We start from the raw sequence: 12,523 nt of genomic DNA, 5'->3' as shown, positions 1-12,523 counted from the left end.
AAAACTCCTCTTCTAATCTCTATCTCGTATTAACTAAGTATTCTAAGTCCTCCAGCTGCAATGACCAGGTATTTTTGAACCAACCTTAACACTTAAAACCATCCTTGTGCTTTCTTTTCTTCTGGGGCAAATAACCCATTTGAACCCTATCCAAAAAACTCAATGAAAGTTGGGTGCCAATCTTTCCCATTTCTTCATTCAGTGCAGCACCTCCTTCCCCTTGCTTCCAGCATTTCCTTCCAGTCCAGGTTTCTTTTGGAAAAAAATTGCCCCATCTATAAAACCATTAAACCACTTGATTGCTTCCCCTATCAGCAGAACTGTTGCCATCCTCAACTCCCTTATCTTCAAAGTTGGAAGTCCTCTTACCATCATTTCCCCAATTACAAATGTCTTGGTTTCAATTTTCAGCATTCTTCTCCATCCGATTGCACTCTTAAAACCTTCTTGCTCCATCCAATTGCTTGGCATTTGTGTACTTGGCACCATCTATAAGTGGTATTCACCTATCACATTAAATTCCAGATGTACCCCTCCATTTTGCCCATCCAACTCTAGTTCTATGGGCAACATCCTCCTCAATCTCTCATTCTCCCCCTAGTTATGAACTATCAAACCAAGGTACCAGAAAAGGTCACACTGAATTATCTCTCGGTCTCCAATCCCAAGTGTACCCTGATTTTCACTTCTATTATTATTAAACTTAAATATCATATATTCTGTTTTAGTACTACTTATTTTAAAGCCTCTCGTTTCTAAAGTATTTGTCCATAAGCTTAATTTTGCATTTAATCCTTCATTAGTTTAATCAAATAAAACAATGTCATAAGTAAACAAGATGCATCATGGAACCTCCTCCTGAATACATTTAGTCAATTCATCTATGATCAGTGCAAATAAATTATGGCTCAGCGCTGAACCTTTGTCAAAACCCATCGTAACTATAAAATCTGATGTTCCCCTACAGGTGTTCCGACATGGTTGTTGCATCCTCATGCATATCTTTAATTAGGTCTATATACCTGTTTTGAACCTCTTTCTTTCTAGGACCTACCAAATTATCTCTCTAGGAACCCTATCATATGCTTTCTCTAGATACAAGCTTCCTCTATAGATAACTTTTAAAATAAGAAATTGAAAAATTAGAGGGTTATTGCTAAATCAACAAAACTGCAATCCAAGGTTGGAATAGAGCAGATTTGGGCTCTAGGATTTGACACATGAACAATTTATCAGATCAGCAGTCTGGAATCTGGACTGGCGAAAAGTGTTCCTTCACATAGTATGGTATGTCCTGTAGGAAAGCTCTCAAACTGACCTACATAGGCAACCACTTATATATGAGGTACAGAACTTCCTGATTCTGATCCCTATTGCCAGGCAGAGGAACCTATGGGTTATTCAGTATATACCAAGGAAAGCACTGCAGTAGGTTGTTCAATAGTCCTGAACCAACAAAAAATGTATTATCTGCAAATATTCCTAGTTTATTAAATGGATACCAGTTTTAGGGAACAATAAGGAGTAGAAAATTTTCTTAGAGACATCGAAGAGTTTTTCACATGTGCCAGTAGTCCACCCACTCAAAATATACTGCATCAGAGAAATTAGTACCTTATTTCCAACTCTGTAAGTAGTCTTCCCATGGAAATGAGGATCTGGTAACATGCTTGTATCCCCTGGCATTGATTTTCTATCTGCTTCCATGTGAACCTGATATATGAAATTCAAGGTTAATTAGCATAATTTAGTGCAGTCAACATACAATATGGATCCAAAAGAGAATAGTTACTAAAGTAGGGCTGAAAATGGATCGGATTGAATCAGATGCACCTAGACCCAAGTTTTATTCATTAATATTTGTATAAAGGCTTCTTGTTGGGAGGCTGTTAACCAAATCATCAACACCCATGAAAGGCTCCAAAGGAAATGGAAACATTGGGCTCTCTCTCCTCATGTGTGTGTTCTTTGCTTGAAGAGTGGGGAAAATACTAACCATCTTCTGTTACATTGTCCCTATGGTTCTAGTTTGTGGCAGCTTTTCCTCTCACTGTTTGGAAAAACTTGGGTGGCACCAGGTGCAGTAATAGATCTATTCAAATCTTATGTCTTTGAAGGCTCTACACAAAGACAAAAGATTGCTTGACAATGTATTCGCGAGGTGGTGCTATGGAGCTTATGGTGTGAAAGAAATGCAAGGATTTTTTAAGAAAAGTGCAAACCTGTGGAGGAAGCGTCTGAACTTACAAAAGTAAGGGTAGCTCATTGGACTGTGATTTGTGGGGCTTTTCAAGGTGTTTCTATCAATGACCCGCTTAGGGAGTGGCAGGTGATGACAGAATTTCAGCAGAGATGACAACAAAGGATGGTTGATTGGTCCCCTACTGAGTTAGAAGTGCTCAAATTCAACTTTGACGGTTGCAACCTTGGAAACCCGGGGCCCTCAGGGGTGGGGGAGTTGTTAGAGACCATGGGGGCAGTATCATTCTAAGCTTTTCAGGTCCAGTGGGACAAGGGAATTCTTCAAGAGCTGAACTTTTGGCCTTGGTTCAGGGTTTGAAGTTGTTGGTTAGGCAGGATTTAAGGAATGTGGAAGTTGAGGATGATTGTCAAGTGTTTTCTGCTGGATGACCAAGCAAGACCAAATTCCTTGGAATTTCAGACCTTTAGTCAGAATGGCTCAAGCTCTAGGTGCTGATTTGAATGACTCTTTCAAATGGGTGCCTAGGAGTGCCAACATGTTCGCTGATTCTCTAGCTAAGGCTGGGGTTGGGAAATATTGTTTGCCCAGGACCAGCTGCTATATTGTAATGTTGCCATTTGCTTTTTTGTCTTTTGTTTTTGTTCTGTTGTCATTTGTGAGTGGCCTCTCTTGGGAGACCCAGTGTTGTACACCTTTTTGTCTGTATACTCCATGTGCAGCTTGGAGTTGGAACAAATATTTTTACCCCATCACTTGTCAAAAAAATTATTTGGATAAAAATTCATCCTTATTCATCAGATTCAGAATTAAAACAATTCTACTAAGATATACAATATAAATGAATTGAAAATAACTTCTACGACAGGTTAGCTTATGACTATTTAGTAAGCATACAAAATTAAAACAATTCTACTAAGATATACAATATAAATTTAATGTAGATAGCAGATACATGGGCATACATTTCCAAATATTATCAGATCAGATCAGATAATGGTGCATTCAATTCAATCCAATTACAAACATATTGAATTTGGATTACCCTTAACCTGATCAGCTTCAAATATGAATTTGGACAAATGGATACCATATGCAGCCCTACATCAATGTTTGGCCTAAAGAAACAACAGTAAAAGGAAAACTAATCACTTAAAATGGAAAGAACAATACACGCTCCCTAATTGTAGCTAACAGCCCATCATTCCATTGTTCACCATCCAAACATATTTCTGCAAAACAAGCTAATCTTTAATTAGGAATGTAATAATAAAGTTGAATGATGCAAATAGGAAAGAGCTGCATAAAAATTAGAAAGTATAAATGAACAAAATAGATAAAGCATTTGAGAAAATTAACCTTCCCACAATCATGAATGTCTATTAAAAAGTAAAAAAGGCACCATATGCACCAAAAGCATTCCAAGATCAACAATATAAAATTCAAAGGAATTCATTTGACAAAACAATGAAACTTGCTTGTCTATCTTGTTAATCATGGTTTAGATGTCCAAAAAATTTCCTAATACTTCAAGGGCATGTTTCCATTTCCATGGGTAGTAACATGAAACTTTACTAGAACCAGCATATTCCCAGTGAACACTACCAGCACCATGAGTACACAAGATTGTATTATGACATGAATCGGTGACAATATTGTAGATATGTGGAGTAGCAATATTATCGTCTTCCTAAGGTTTACAAAATAGTATTTGAACCCATTCTGCCATGTTGTTTTGAATCTCAAGGTTCACAAGACAAATTCACAATGTTTTATTTTGTCTATAACCTTAATTTCATAGCTTTATTTAATGATTTGAAACAAAATAATAATCTATACTATATATAAAAGTGTGGATGTAGAGTGGAAGTTTTTTTGGACTAAAATTACCCTCTATTTCTTTGTTTGAGAAAGGGTACAAAAGTCATTTTATTACAGCTTTAATGTCAGCTCTAATGGCTACTAAAATGCTCGTATTTGTCTATTTAGTCCAACTCTAATTGTAAAGTTGAAAATATAACTTCAAATATTACTTTCCACCTCATTTAATCCCCTCTCATTAAGTCTTATACTTATGGAATTAACTCCCATTTTTTCTTACTAAAACCTATATAAAGTTATTTTTACTAATAAATGCTACTAATTAGATCTATGTCAATATTTTAAACAATATAAACCTATATATTTTATAACTAACTCAAAAACAAAACCATTTTTTATCCAACTCATGGCTAAGCAATTTAATCATCCGAATCAAATTGATCAACCTATTAGGTAACAAAAATTTTAAAAATAGAAATAAATATAGAAAATTACAAAAATGTAGAAAACATTAGGCACATTTATGATATTTTTGTTAATCAAGTTAAAAAAAAAAAAAAAAATAGGTGTAATAAACAAGAATTATTTTTATTGATAATGAAAATTAAATACATAATTTAGAACTGACCAAAATGAAATTAATTTACTGTTTGGAAAAGGTCAACACTTCAACTTTGGGGTCAAATGTATTAACATTTAATGTGATAAATAAATAATGAAAATTAGTAAAATATAAAATGAAAAAAATACATAAATTTTGCAAAAAAAAAACAATCAAGCACATACAATTATCATACTATACAAAATATAAGTGTAACATATCAAAATTATTTTTACACATAGAAATACAAAACATATAGAAAAAAAAAAAACTGAACATATCTATAATTCTATATTTAAACTACTATTAAAAAATATTAATAAGATTGTAGAACTTTCTTTTTACTAAAATACTCATTTTTAAATTTAGTCCCTATTTAATTGTGAGGTTGAAATTGTAAATTGAACTACTACTTTTCACCTCATTCAATTCCCTCTATTTAAATCTTATATTTATTTAATAAATGAACAAAAAAGAATACACCAAAAAAATAAAACATTCAAAAAGAAGAATCTAGCCAAGCAAGTAGGCCTGTCAATGATACTTGAAACTTCACAACTTGATCCGATTATCAGATATTTGGATGAGGTATTTATGTAATCAGATTTGGATTTTGCAACCTGCATCCGATTAATAATAAAAAATATAAAAAGAAAATAAAAATACATATTTATAGAAATTCTTAGATACATTACTACCATGATTATCATTATCTAGAAGTGCCACGTGAAAAACGCATGCATGCTTACTAGTTTAAAAAATGTGCCTTGCTTCTCTTATCATTTAATAAAAAATCATCCTATAATAACATATTTTACAATGTTTCCACCATGTCTATAATGTTTATAATATTGACGACATTTCCAACATTATATTTGGATGACCAATATTTCCACCAACACTGACATTTTAAACCTTCTATAGCTGCTGAGTTGTAGTGAAACTGTCATCAAAGCATCCTCATCCCTTCAACTAGATAACTCTATTATATTGACTAATTTTTTGTTGCATTCTAGCACTGAATTTTATGAATGATAATGCTCTCAACTGAAACATTACATTTCATTCCCTTTGTTTATCACATGAATAATTTTTTCTATGCAGCTACAACAACAGGAAAGGGGCGGTAGTGTCATATCCCAGACATAGAATTCCTCAAATTTTTATGTCAGCATAGGAATATGGTCAAACTCAACCTAACTTTATGAAGGATATGCCCTCCATTGAAACATTATGTTTCATCTCCTTTATTAATAACATGAATGTTTTTTCTATGTAACCATGATGAGAAAGGGTGGCTAGTGTTACATTCTAGACATAGAATTCTACATAAATTTTCTTGTCAACGTAGGAATAATCTCCAAGTCTTAACCTCCCATGTTCAGAATCATATATTCATATATGGCCAGCTAACTAGTCATAGATATTGAGAAATGAGTCATTAATAGATCTGTGTAGTCACAATAGATACACAACAAAAATATGTTCAAACAATATGCCCAAAAACCATATGAGAGAAACCTGGACAAAAGGGGGAAAGAGAAGGTAGCATCAACCAGGGTATCAAATAAATAAACTGTTCATGGCCCTATCCAGTCAGTCACTACCTCTAGAAAAGGTTTATCCCAAAATTGGTGTTACAAACGTTTTAGGATAGCACCTCAAACAATAACCAGAATTTATTTTACTTAAACTAACCTCTTAACATTTTTAGATACTCAAAAAACTTAAAGAATTTATCACTCTCTTTGTCCAGGCTAATGTCTCATAAACTCAAAGAACTTATCATCAGAAAATTTGAGGCAAGAAATCAAAAACTTTCAAAAAAAAAGTAACCATCATATCTCTAGCAACCGAGTGACATTGATAGAACCAACTTTACCAACACGACTAAATGCAGCATAAAAACAAAGTCCAGCCCAATCACTTAGAAGCACCAAGCAATCTAACTGTAACAAACAGTTTGTTCAAAGAAATGAGTAAAAGAAAAGTTAGTTACCTTCAGTTTGAGCAGCACGAGCAGCTTCAAATTCTTTCTGTAGACGCTCAAAAATCATCCTGTCAGAATCCCTAGAGAAATAATTTAAAGTCAGTTGCAAATCACAGCCGAAATAAATCTGAAAAATAGAATAAAGAAAAATGAAAAATGAAAGAAAGAGAAGTTCTGATAGAGATTTAGAAGAAGGAAGAGAGAATGGAAGAAAAGGGAAGAGTAAGCGAGCTGATCGAATCTCTGTGTCCCTCAATTGGATTAAATATGTGCTGACTGAATTATAAAAGATGGAAAGTTACATGAGTGCCCTTAGTTGGGTGGCTGACTCAAAAGAACATAAAAGAGAACAAGTATTGAGCCCCATAAAGAAAGCCCACTACAGAAGAAAGCTACTAATAAATAAATAAAACCAAGGCCCATTCGGTCCTATCTCTCTAGTGTCTACCCTCCCCCTCAAGCTAAGCATAGATGTCAAGCATGACTAGCTTGCTTACATAGTGTTGTAGCTTAACCTTAGGAAATCCCTTGGTCAAAATATCTGGTAACTATTCTTCTAAAGCAATGAAAGGAAGACACACTTCCCCTGAGGCCACTCTCTCTCATATGAAGTGTCTGTCACTACAATGTGCTTAGTTCTATCATGCTGAACGGGGTTATGAGCAATACTAATGCCTAATGGTAGCCTAATTATCACAATACAACACCAGGGGTTTATCATAATCAATACCCATATCATTTAGGAGATATCTGAGCCAATAACAACTCTGAAACCCCATGGACCATAGCCCTATACTCTACTCCAACCGAAGACCTAGCTACCACTGACTACTCTTACTCCTCCAGGAAACAATATTTCCAACTACCATAGCACAACAACCTAATGTTGATCTCCTATCATTTATATTACTTGCCCAGTCAGCACCTATATAGGTCTCTAACTTCATATGACCATGCTTGGCAAAGAGTATGCCCTTCTCGGGAGTTCCCTTAAAATAACATAGCACCCTTTCTGCAAGGGCCATGTGTGTATCTCTTTTTTTATCAATAACAGAAACTTTTATTAAGAAAAAGAAATGGTAGAAAAATACAACAGGAGGGAGGGGTAAAATCTCTTAACCCTCCCTAAAAGTAGACATCAAATTACAACATTGCCCAAAAGAAACTAGCTCTTCCCACGCCTTGTTTGGCCAAAGAGTCTGCCAAAGAATTAGCACTCCTCTTGGACCACTGAAACTGAATTTGCATGTTTTGAATGAGCTGGTTAATCTTCTTTTTTTCATTCAAGAACTTCCACAAACTGAAATTTTCCTTCTGTATCCAGTTAATAGCCAACCTAGAGTCGCCCTCCACCAGCAGTTTTCTAATATTCAGCTGTTGAGCTCTTTTTATCCCTTCCAAAACTGCTAAAATTTCAGCTCTCAGAGAATCTCCCCAACCTATAGGGCCTGAGAACATGGCAATAATTCGACCTTCTTCATCCCTGAACACTCCACCTAAACCTAAAGGGCCTGAGTTTCCTTCACTGCTAACATCAAAATTCAATTTAGTGAACCCCAGAGTTGGACGAGTCCAAGCTGGAACAGGGGAAGTAATCAAGCGAGCAGACCAAACTACTTCTTTCCATTTTCTAATGATATCTCCTACTGAATAACCTTCAAAGAGCTTCATAGTCTTGACCCAATGAACCACCCTAACATAGATTAAATCAATAATGGCTTCCTTGTTTTTTTCTTTTTCATGGAAAGTTCGTTGGTTTCATTCCTCTCACACTGTCCAGCATACAGCTGCTCTCACACATCTCCACAAAACTTTACCTCTCTTTTTTAAACCCCTCACTGAAGTAGAGTTAAACAAGCTGTGCACACTTGGGGGGGTGGGCCACCTGCAACCAAAAAGAGAGAAAACCAACACTAGATTTCTGATACAAAAGGACAGGAAACTAATAAGTGATAACAGCGCTCACTATTCTTCTTGCATAAGATGTACCAGTGTGGGGATAAACACCAATTAGGCCTTTTCTTTTGAAGCATGTCACAAGTGTAACACTTTCCTAGGATAGCTTCCCAACAGAAAGCACCTACTCTGGGAGAAATTGGTCTACCCCAAAGCTCCAATACTGGGAAGGGAAAATCAAGGGCCAAGTGGGAATGGGTTAATTCTTTGAAAAAAGAAGAGCAAGAAAAGATACCCGAGGGATTAGGAGCCCAGATCCTACTGTTCAATCTAGAGGGGTCAATAACTACCTCATCCAGAATCTTAAGCAAATTAGAAATGGAGTCCAATACAGAGTCTCTAAGAGCCCTTCTAAAGCCCAGATTCCAATCAGGAGCAGAATTAGAAAAAGTTAGGAAGGTGGCTATAGGCTCATTTTTAAACCTTGAGAGAGAAAACAAAGAAGGGAACTGCTCTTTCAATAGAGTGTCACCCACCCAAATATGTTCCCAAAACTTCACAGATTACCAAAGCAAAGGTCGTACCTGATAAAAGGGATGAAGGAAGGCAGGATAGCATGAATAGACTTCCAGGGAAAAGCTCTTGTGGCCCTAGATGAAACACCCGTATCCCAGCCATCTGTCTCTTGCCCATGAATACTTAGGAATACTTGAGCCCACAGATTATCCCTTTCCTTTGTCAGTCTCCATAACCATTTTTTTATGAATAGTCTCCATAACCATTTCCCCAATAGAGCTTCATTCTTCTTCTGCAAATTACCCAAACAAAGGCCACCATCACTTTTAGCTTTGGTAACCAAATCCCACCTAACTCTATGATCCCTTTTCTCCTCCCCTGGTTCCCATAGGAAATCTCTCATAAGTTTCTCCAGCACCCTACACACTCCCTCAGGAATTTTAAACACAGGCAAAAAGTAAACAGGGAGGTTTGCCAAGGTTGATTTAATCAAAGTTATCCTACCACCCAAAGAGAGGTAGTTTTTCTTCCATGAGGTTAACCTTTTTGTGAATCTCTCAATCACCGGATTCCAAAAGCTTCTTTTGCTAGGATTATCCCCTAGAGGAAGCCCCAAATATTTCACTGGCCACTGAGCAATCTCGCATCCCAATATTTGAGCCCTTTCTTCCACCTCTCTAGCACTCATACTAATGCCATCACACAACTCTTATCAAAGTTGACTTTGAGGTTAGTCACTTGTTCAAACACATTAATCACCTGTTTTAAGTTACTAACCCACCTAATCTCATCCCCTCCACAAAATAGAATTGTGTCATCCACAAACTGTAAATGAGTGACCAAAACCCCATCCCTCCCAATTCTCCAACCACTTACCAAACCCCTAGAATCTGCCCTCTCAATAATCCTCCCTATAACTTCGGCAATCAGGGTAAAGAGGAAGGGGGAGAGGGGGTCCCCTTGCCTAATGCCTCTAGTAGCTAGAAAATGATCTACCGTCCTACCATTCACCAGAATGGAATAGTGGCATGTTATGATGCACCCTTTTATCCACTTACACCACCTCTGCCAAAAACCAAAAGACCCTAGAATTTCCAACAGCAGAGAACAATCAACCAAGTCATAAGCCTTTTCTAGATCCAATTTGCACACCAACCCTTTCTTCCCACTTCTTTTTAGATCTTCCACACTCTGGTTTGCTATCAAGATTTGATCCACAATTTGTCTATTCTTCACAAAGGCACCTTGATTAGGGGAAATGATTGTTGGAAGCACCTCTCTAATTATTCGAGAAAGAACCTTAGCAATGATCTTATAAAGGCTATTGACCAAACTGATGGGTCTGAACTCTTTAGGGTGGAAAGCTCCCTCCCTTTTGGGGATTAAGGCAATAAAAGTAAAGTTTAGACCTGGATTTATCACCCCTCTTTCAAAGAATTCTGAGAACACACTTTGAATGTCAACCTTAATTATCTCCTAGAAGTCTTGATAAAAAGCCATCGTGAAACCATCAGGTCCTAGGTCCTGCACCTTCTCCTTACCTTTACCATCGCATCTATTAAATTTTGGTTTTCGCTTTTCAGGAGAAACCAGAAGATTTTTCCCTTTACTCTGTACCCAAATCATCAACGAACACTACCTCTGATACTTTCAGTTTCCTTTTGTCACTAACTTGATCAAAGAGGAAGAAGATGAACCAAAATCATCGTCCATCAATGGGCTGTCCTTAGGATTCACCGCTCACGTGCCCTTTAAGTATGTCATGTGTCGCTGCCCTTTGAGGCCCAACAGCTGGGCCCAAAGTATGTTTCAAGGTACCCAGGCCCTATGTCAAAAGCCCAGGCCCATTTTTCTTATTACCCATCACGTGATTACTTGAAGTGCCACATGATGTTTTATTAATCTTTGACCCTAATAGCTCAGTTATGTTCAAGTTTGATACAGCAGCTGGCTAACCCACCCCTTCTTTTGAAATTTGAATTTGGGATTGATTCACACGTCGAGGTCCATTAGTCAGAGCCTCAGCATAAGACCAGCCGTGTGTCTCATCCCTTTCTTTCCTTGCCTTATAAACTTCTTCCTTTTTTAGTTCATCTTTTCCTCTCCCCAGATTTTGCTTTGCCATTTCAGTGTAATTTCCTTTCTCCTTTCCTGCATCCAATTGACTTCTCCCGTGTAACCATTCTTCTTGTACCTTCTCATCTTCTTCCCTTCTTCCCTCCCTCCATAGCTCAACTTCAATGGCTGTAACTAGCCAGACTGAATAAAAGGTTCCATCAACCAGTACCTTTACTGAACGTGGGATATCTTCCAAGTTTACATTACTCAAACATACTGCAGCTGAATGGAGGTTTTTAACCAAAAAGCCCTCTAACCTTGCTTTGCACAAAGTTGCTATTGAGACAAAAACATCTGAAATCCATAGGTGAAACAATAGCCCCAAGATTCAAACAATTACTTTGTCCCTTGAGTGCAAATCCTTAGATTGAGGAGTCCATTTTGAAACAGTCACAGAGGCTGACTCCAATTGACAATGCATAGCCTGGAGTTCCATTTTCTCTTCTACTAACTCTAGAAGGGCCTTACACTTTTCAAAGGGGGTTAAAATAATAGTACTGTTTAACTTCAGCTTCTTTAGTAACTCTTCAGCAATTCTCTTCCAGTCCTTTTGGTGGGGCTGTTAAGGTAACAATAAATTTCTGCTCCCAGTCATTCTTGTGCATGTTGCAAATCATTCTACAGTCCTTTGATGCTTGAGCCATGAGCTGCATTTCTGTTACCTCTTCTGGCAGTTTCTTCTGCTCCCTCACTGTAGAGTCTCCATAAACACCCTGTGTTTCATCTACTAGCTCCCTTCTACTTTCTTCTCTAGCTTCCTCCCATGTAATGAAGTCCTTCAAAATCACTGAAACTTCTTCCCAGCCATTCCGCTTCTTACCTTCAGGGAAGCAGACCATCTACTTTTTTCCTTCCCCAAAGAATTCCATAAGCACCACGTACCTTCCTTTAGGATTCTCCCTTCTTTCTGCTATATACCTCTTGCCATTAATCTCAATTGAACCTGTGATGATTTCAGTTTCAGATCTTAACTTGATGTAGAAGAGAAGTAAAAGAGAGAGAGGGAGAGAAGAAGAGGAGAAATCGAAGAAGAAGAAAACCTGTTCGAACCCAAGAGAAGAGAATAGTTCAAATTCTCTCTTAGGTTGGCCAGGATATATAGATTACTAAAATGAATAGAAAAAGTCTTTTATGCCCCTATTTAAGTTGGGACATATCAGCCCTCACTAAAAGACACAACACCATATTAATAAAACTCAAATGACTATTCTACCCTTCTTTAGTCAACACTAACACTCCCCCTCAAGCTAGAGAGTATATATCATAATGTCCCAACTTGTTACATATGTAATCCACTCTTTTCCTATAGGAGATTTCTCAGCCACACTAGTTCACTAGTTGTATGTGTCATGGCTCTGTATTCAGCTTCTGCACTACTTCT

At 37.0% G+C, this 12,523-nt stretch overlaps 1 protein-coding gene across 4 annotated transcripts in view; it reads right to left on the bottom strand.

The window, feature by feature from the left end:
- LOC104589922 (centromere protein O) overlaps nucleotides 1-12,523 on the bottom strand; it is a 69,813-nt gene that overhangs the window by 40,231 nt on the left and 17,059 nt on the right. For 2 of the 4 annotated variants that reach the window (XM_010248400.3, XM_088892891.1), the window contains exons 5-7: nucleotides 6,622-6,692; nucleotides 3,374-3,432; nucleotides 1,615-1,713 (exon numbers count right to left, since the gene is read on the bottom strand). In XM_010248400.3, coding sequence (XP_010246702.1) covers nucleotides 1,615-1,713; nucleotides 3,374-3,432; nucleotides 6,622-6,692 — 229 coding nt within the window. Of the gene's footprint in view, nucleotides 1-1,614; nucleotides 1,714-3,373; nucleotides 3,445-6,621; nucleotides 6,693-12,523 lie in introns of all 4 variants that reach the window. The other 2 variants (XM_010248398.3, XM_010248399.3) reach the window with 1 other exon arrangement.

Source organism: Nelumbo nucifera, chromosome 8 (assembly GCF_055504915.1).
Source record: "Nelumbo nucifera cultivar China Antique chromosome 8, China Antique-T2T, whole genome shotgun sequence".
Classification (NCBI taxonomy): Eukaryota; Viridiplantae; Streptophyta; class Magnoliopsida; order Proteales; family Nelumbonaceae; genus Nelumbo; species Nelumbo nucifera.
This window is presented reverse-complemented; position numbering and strand designations above follow the sequence as displayed.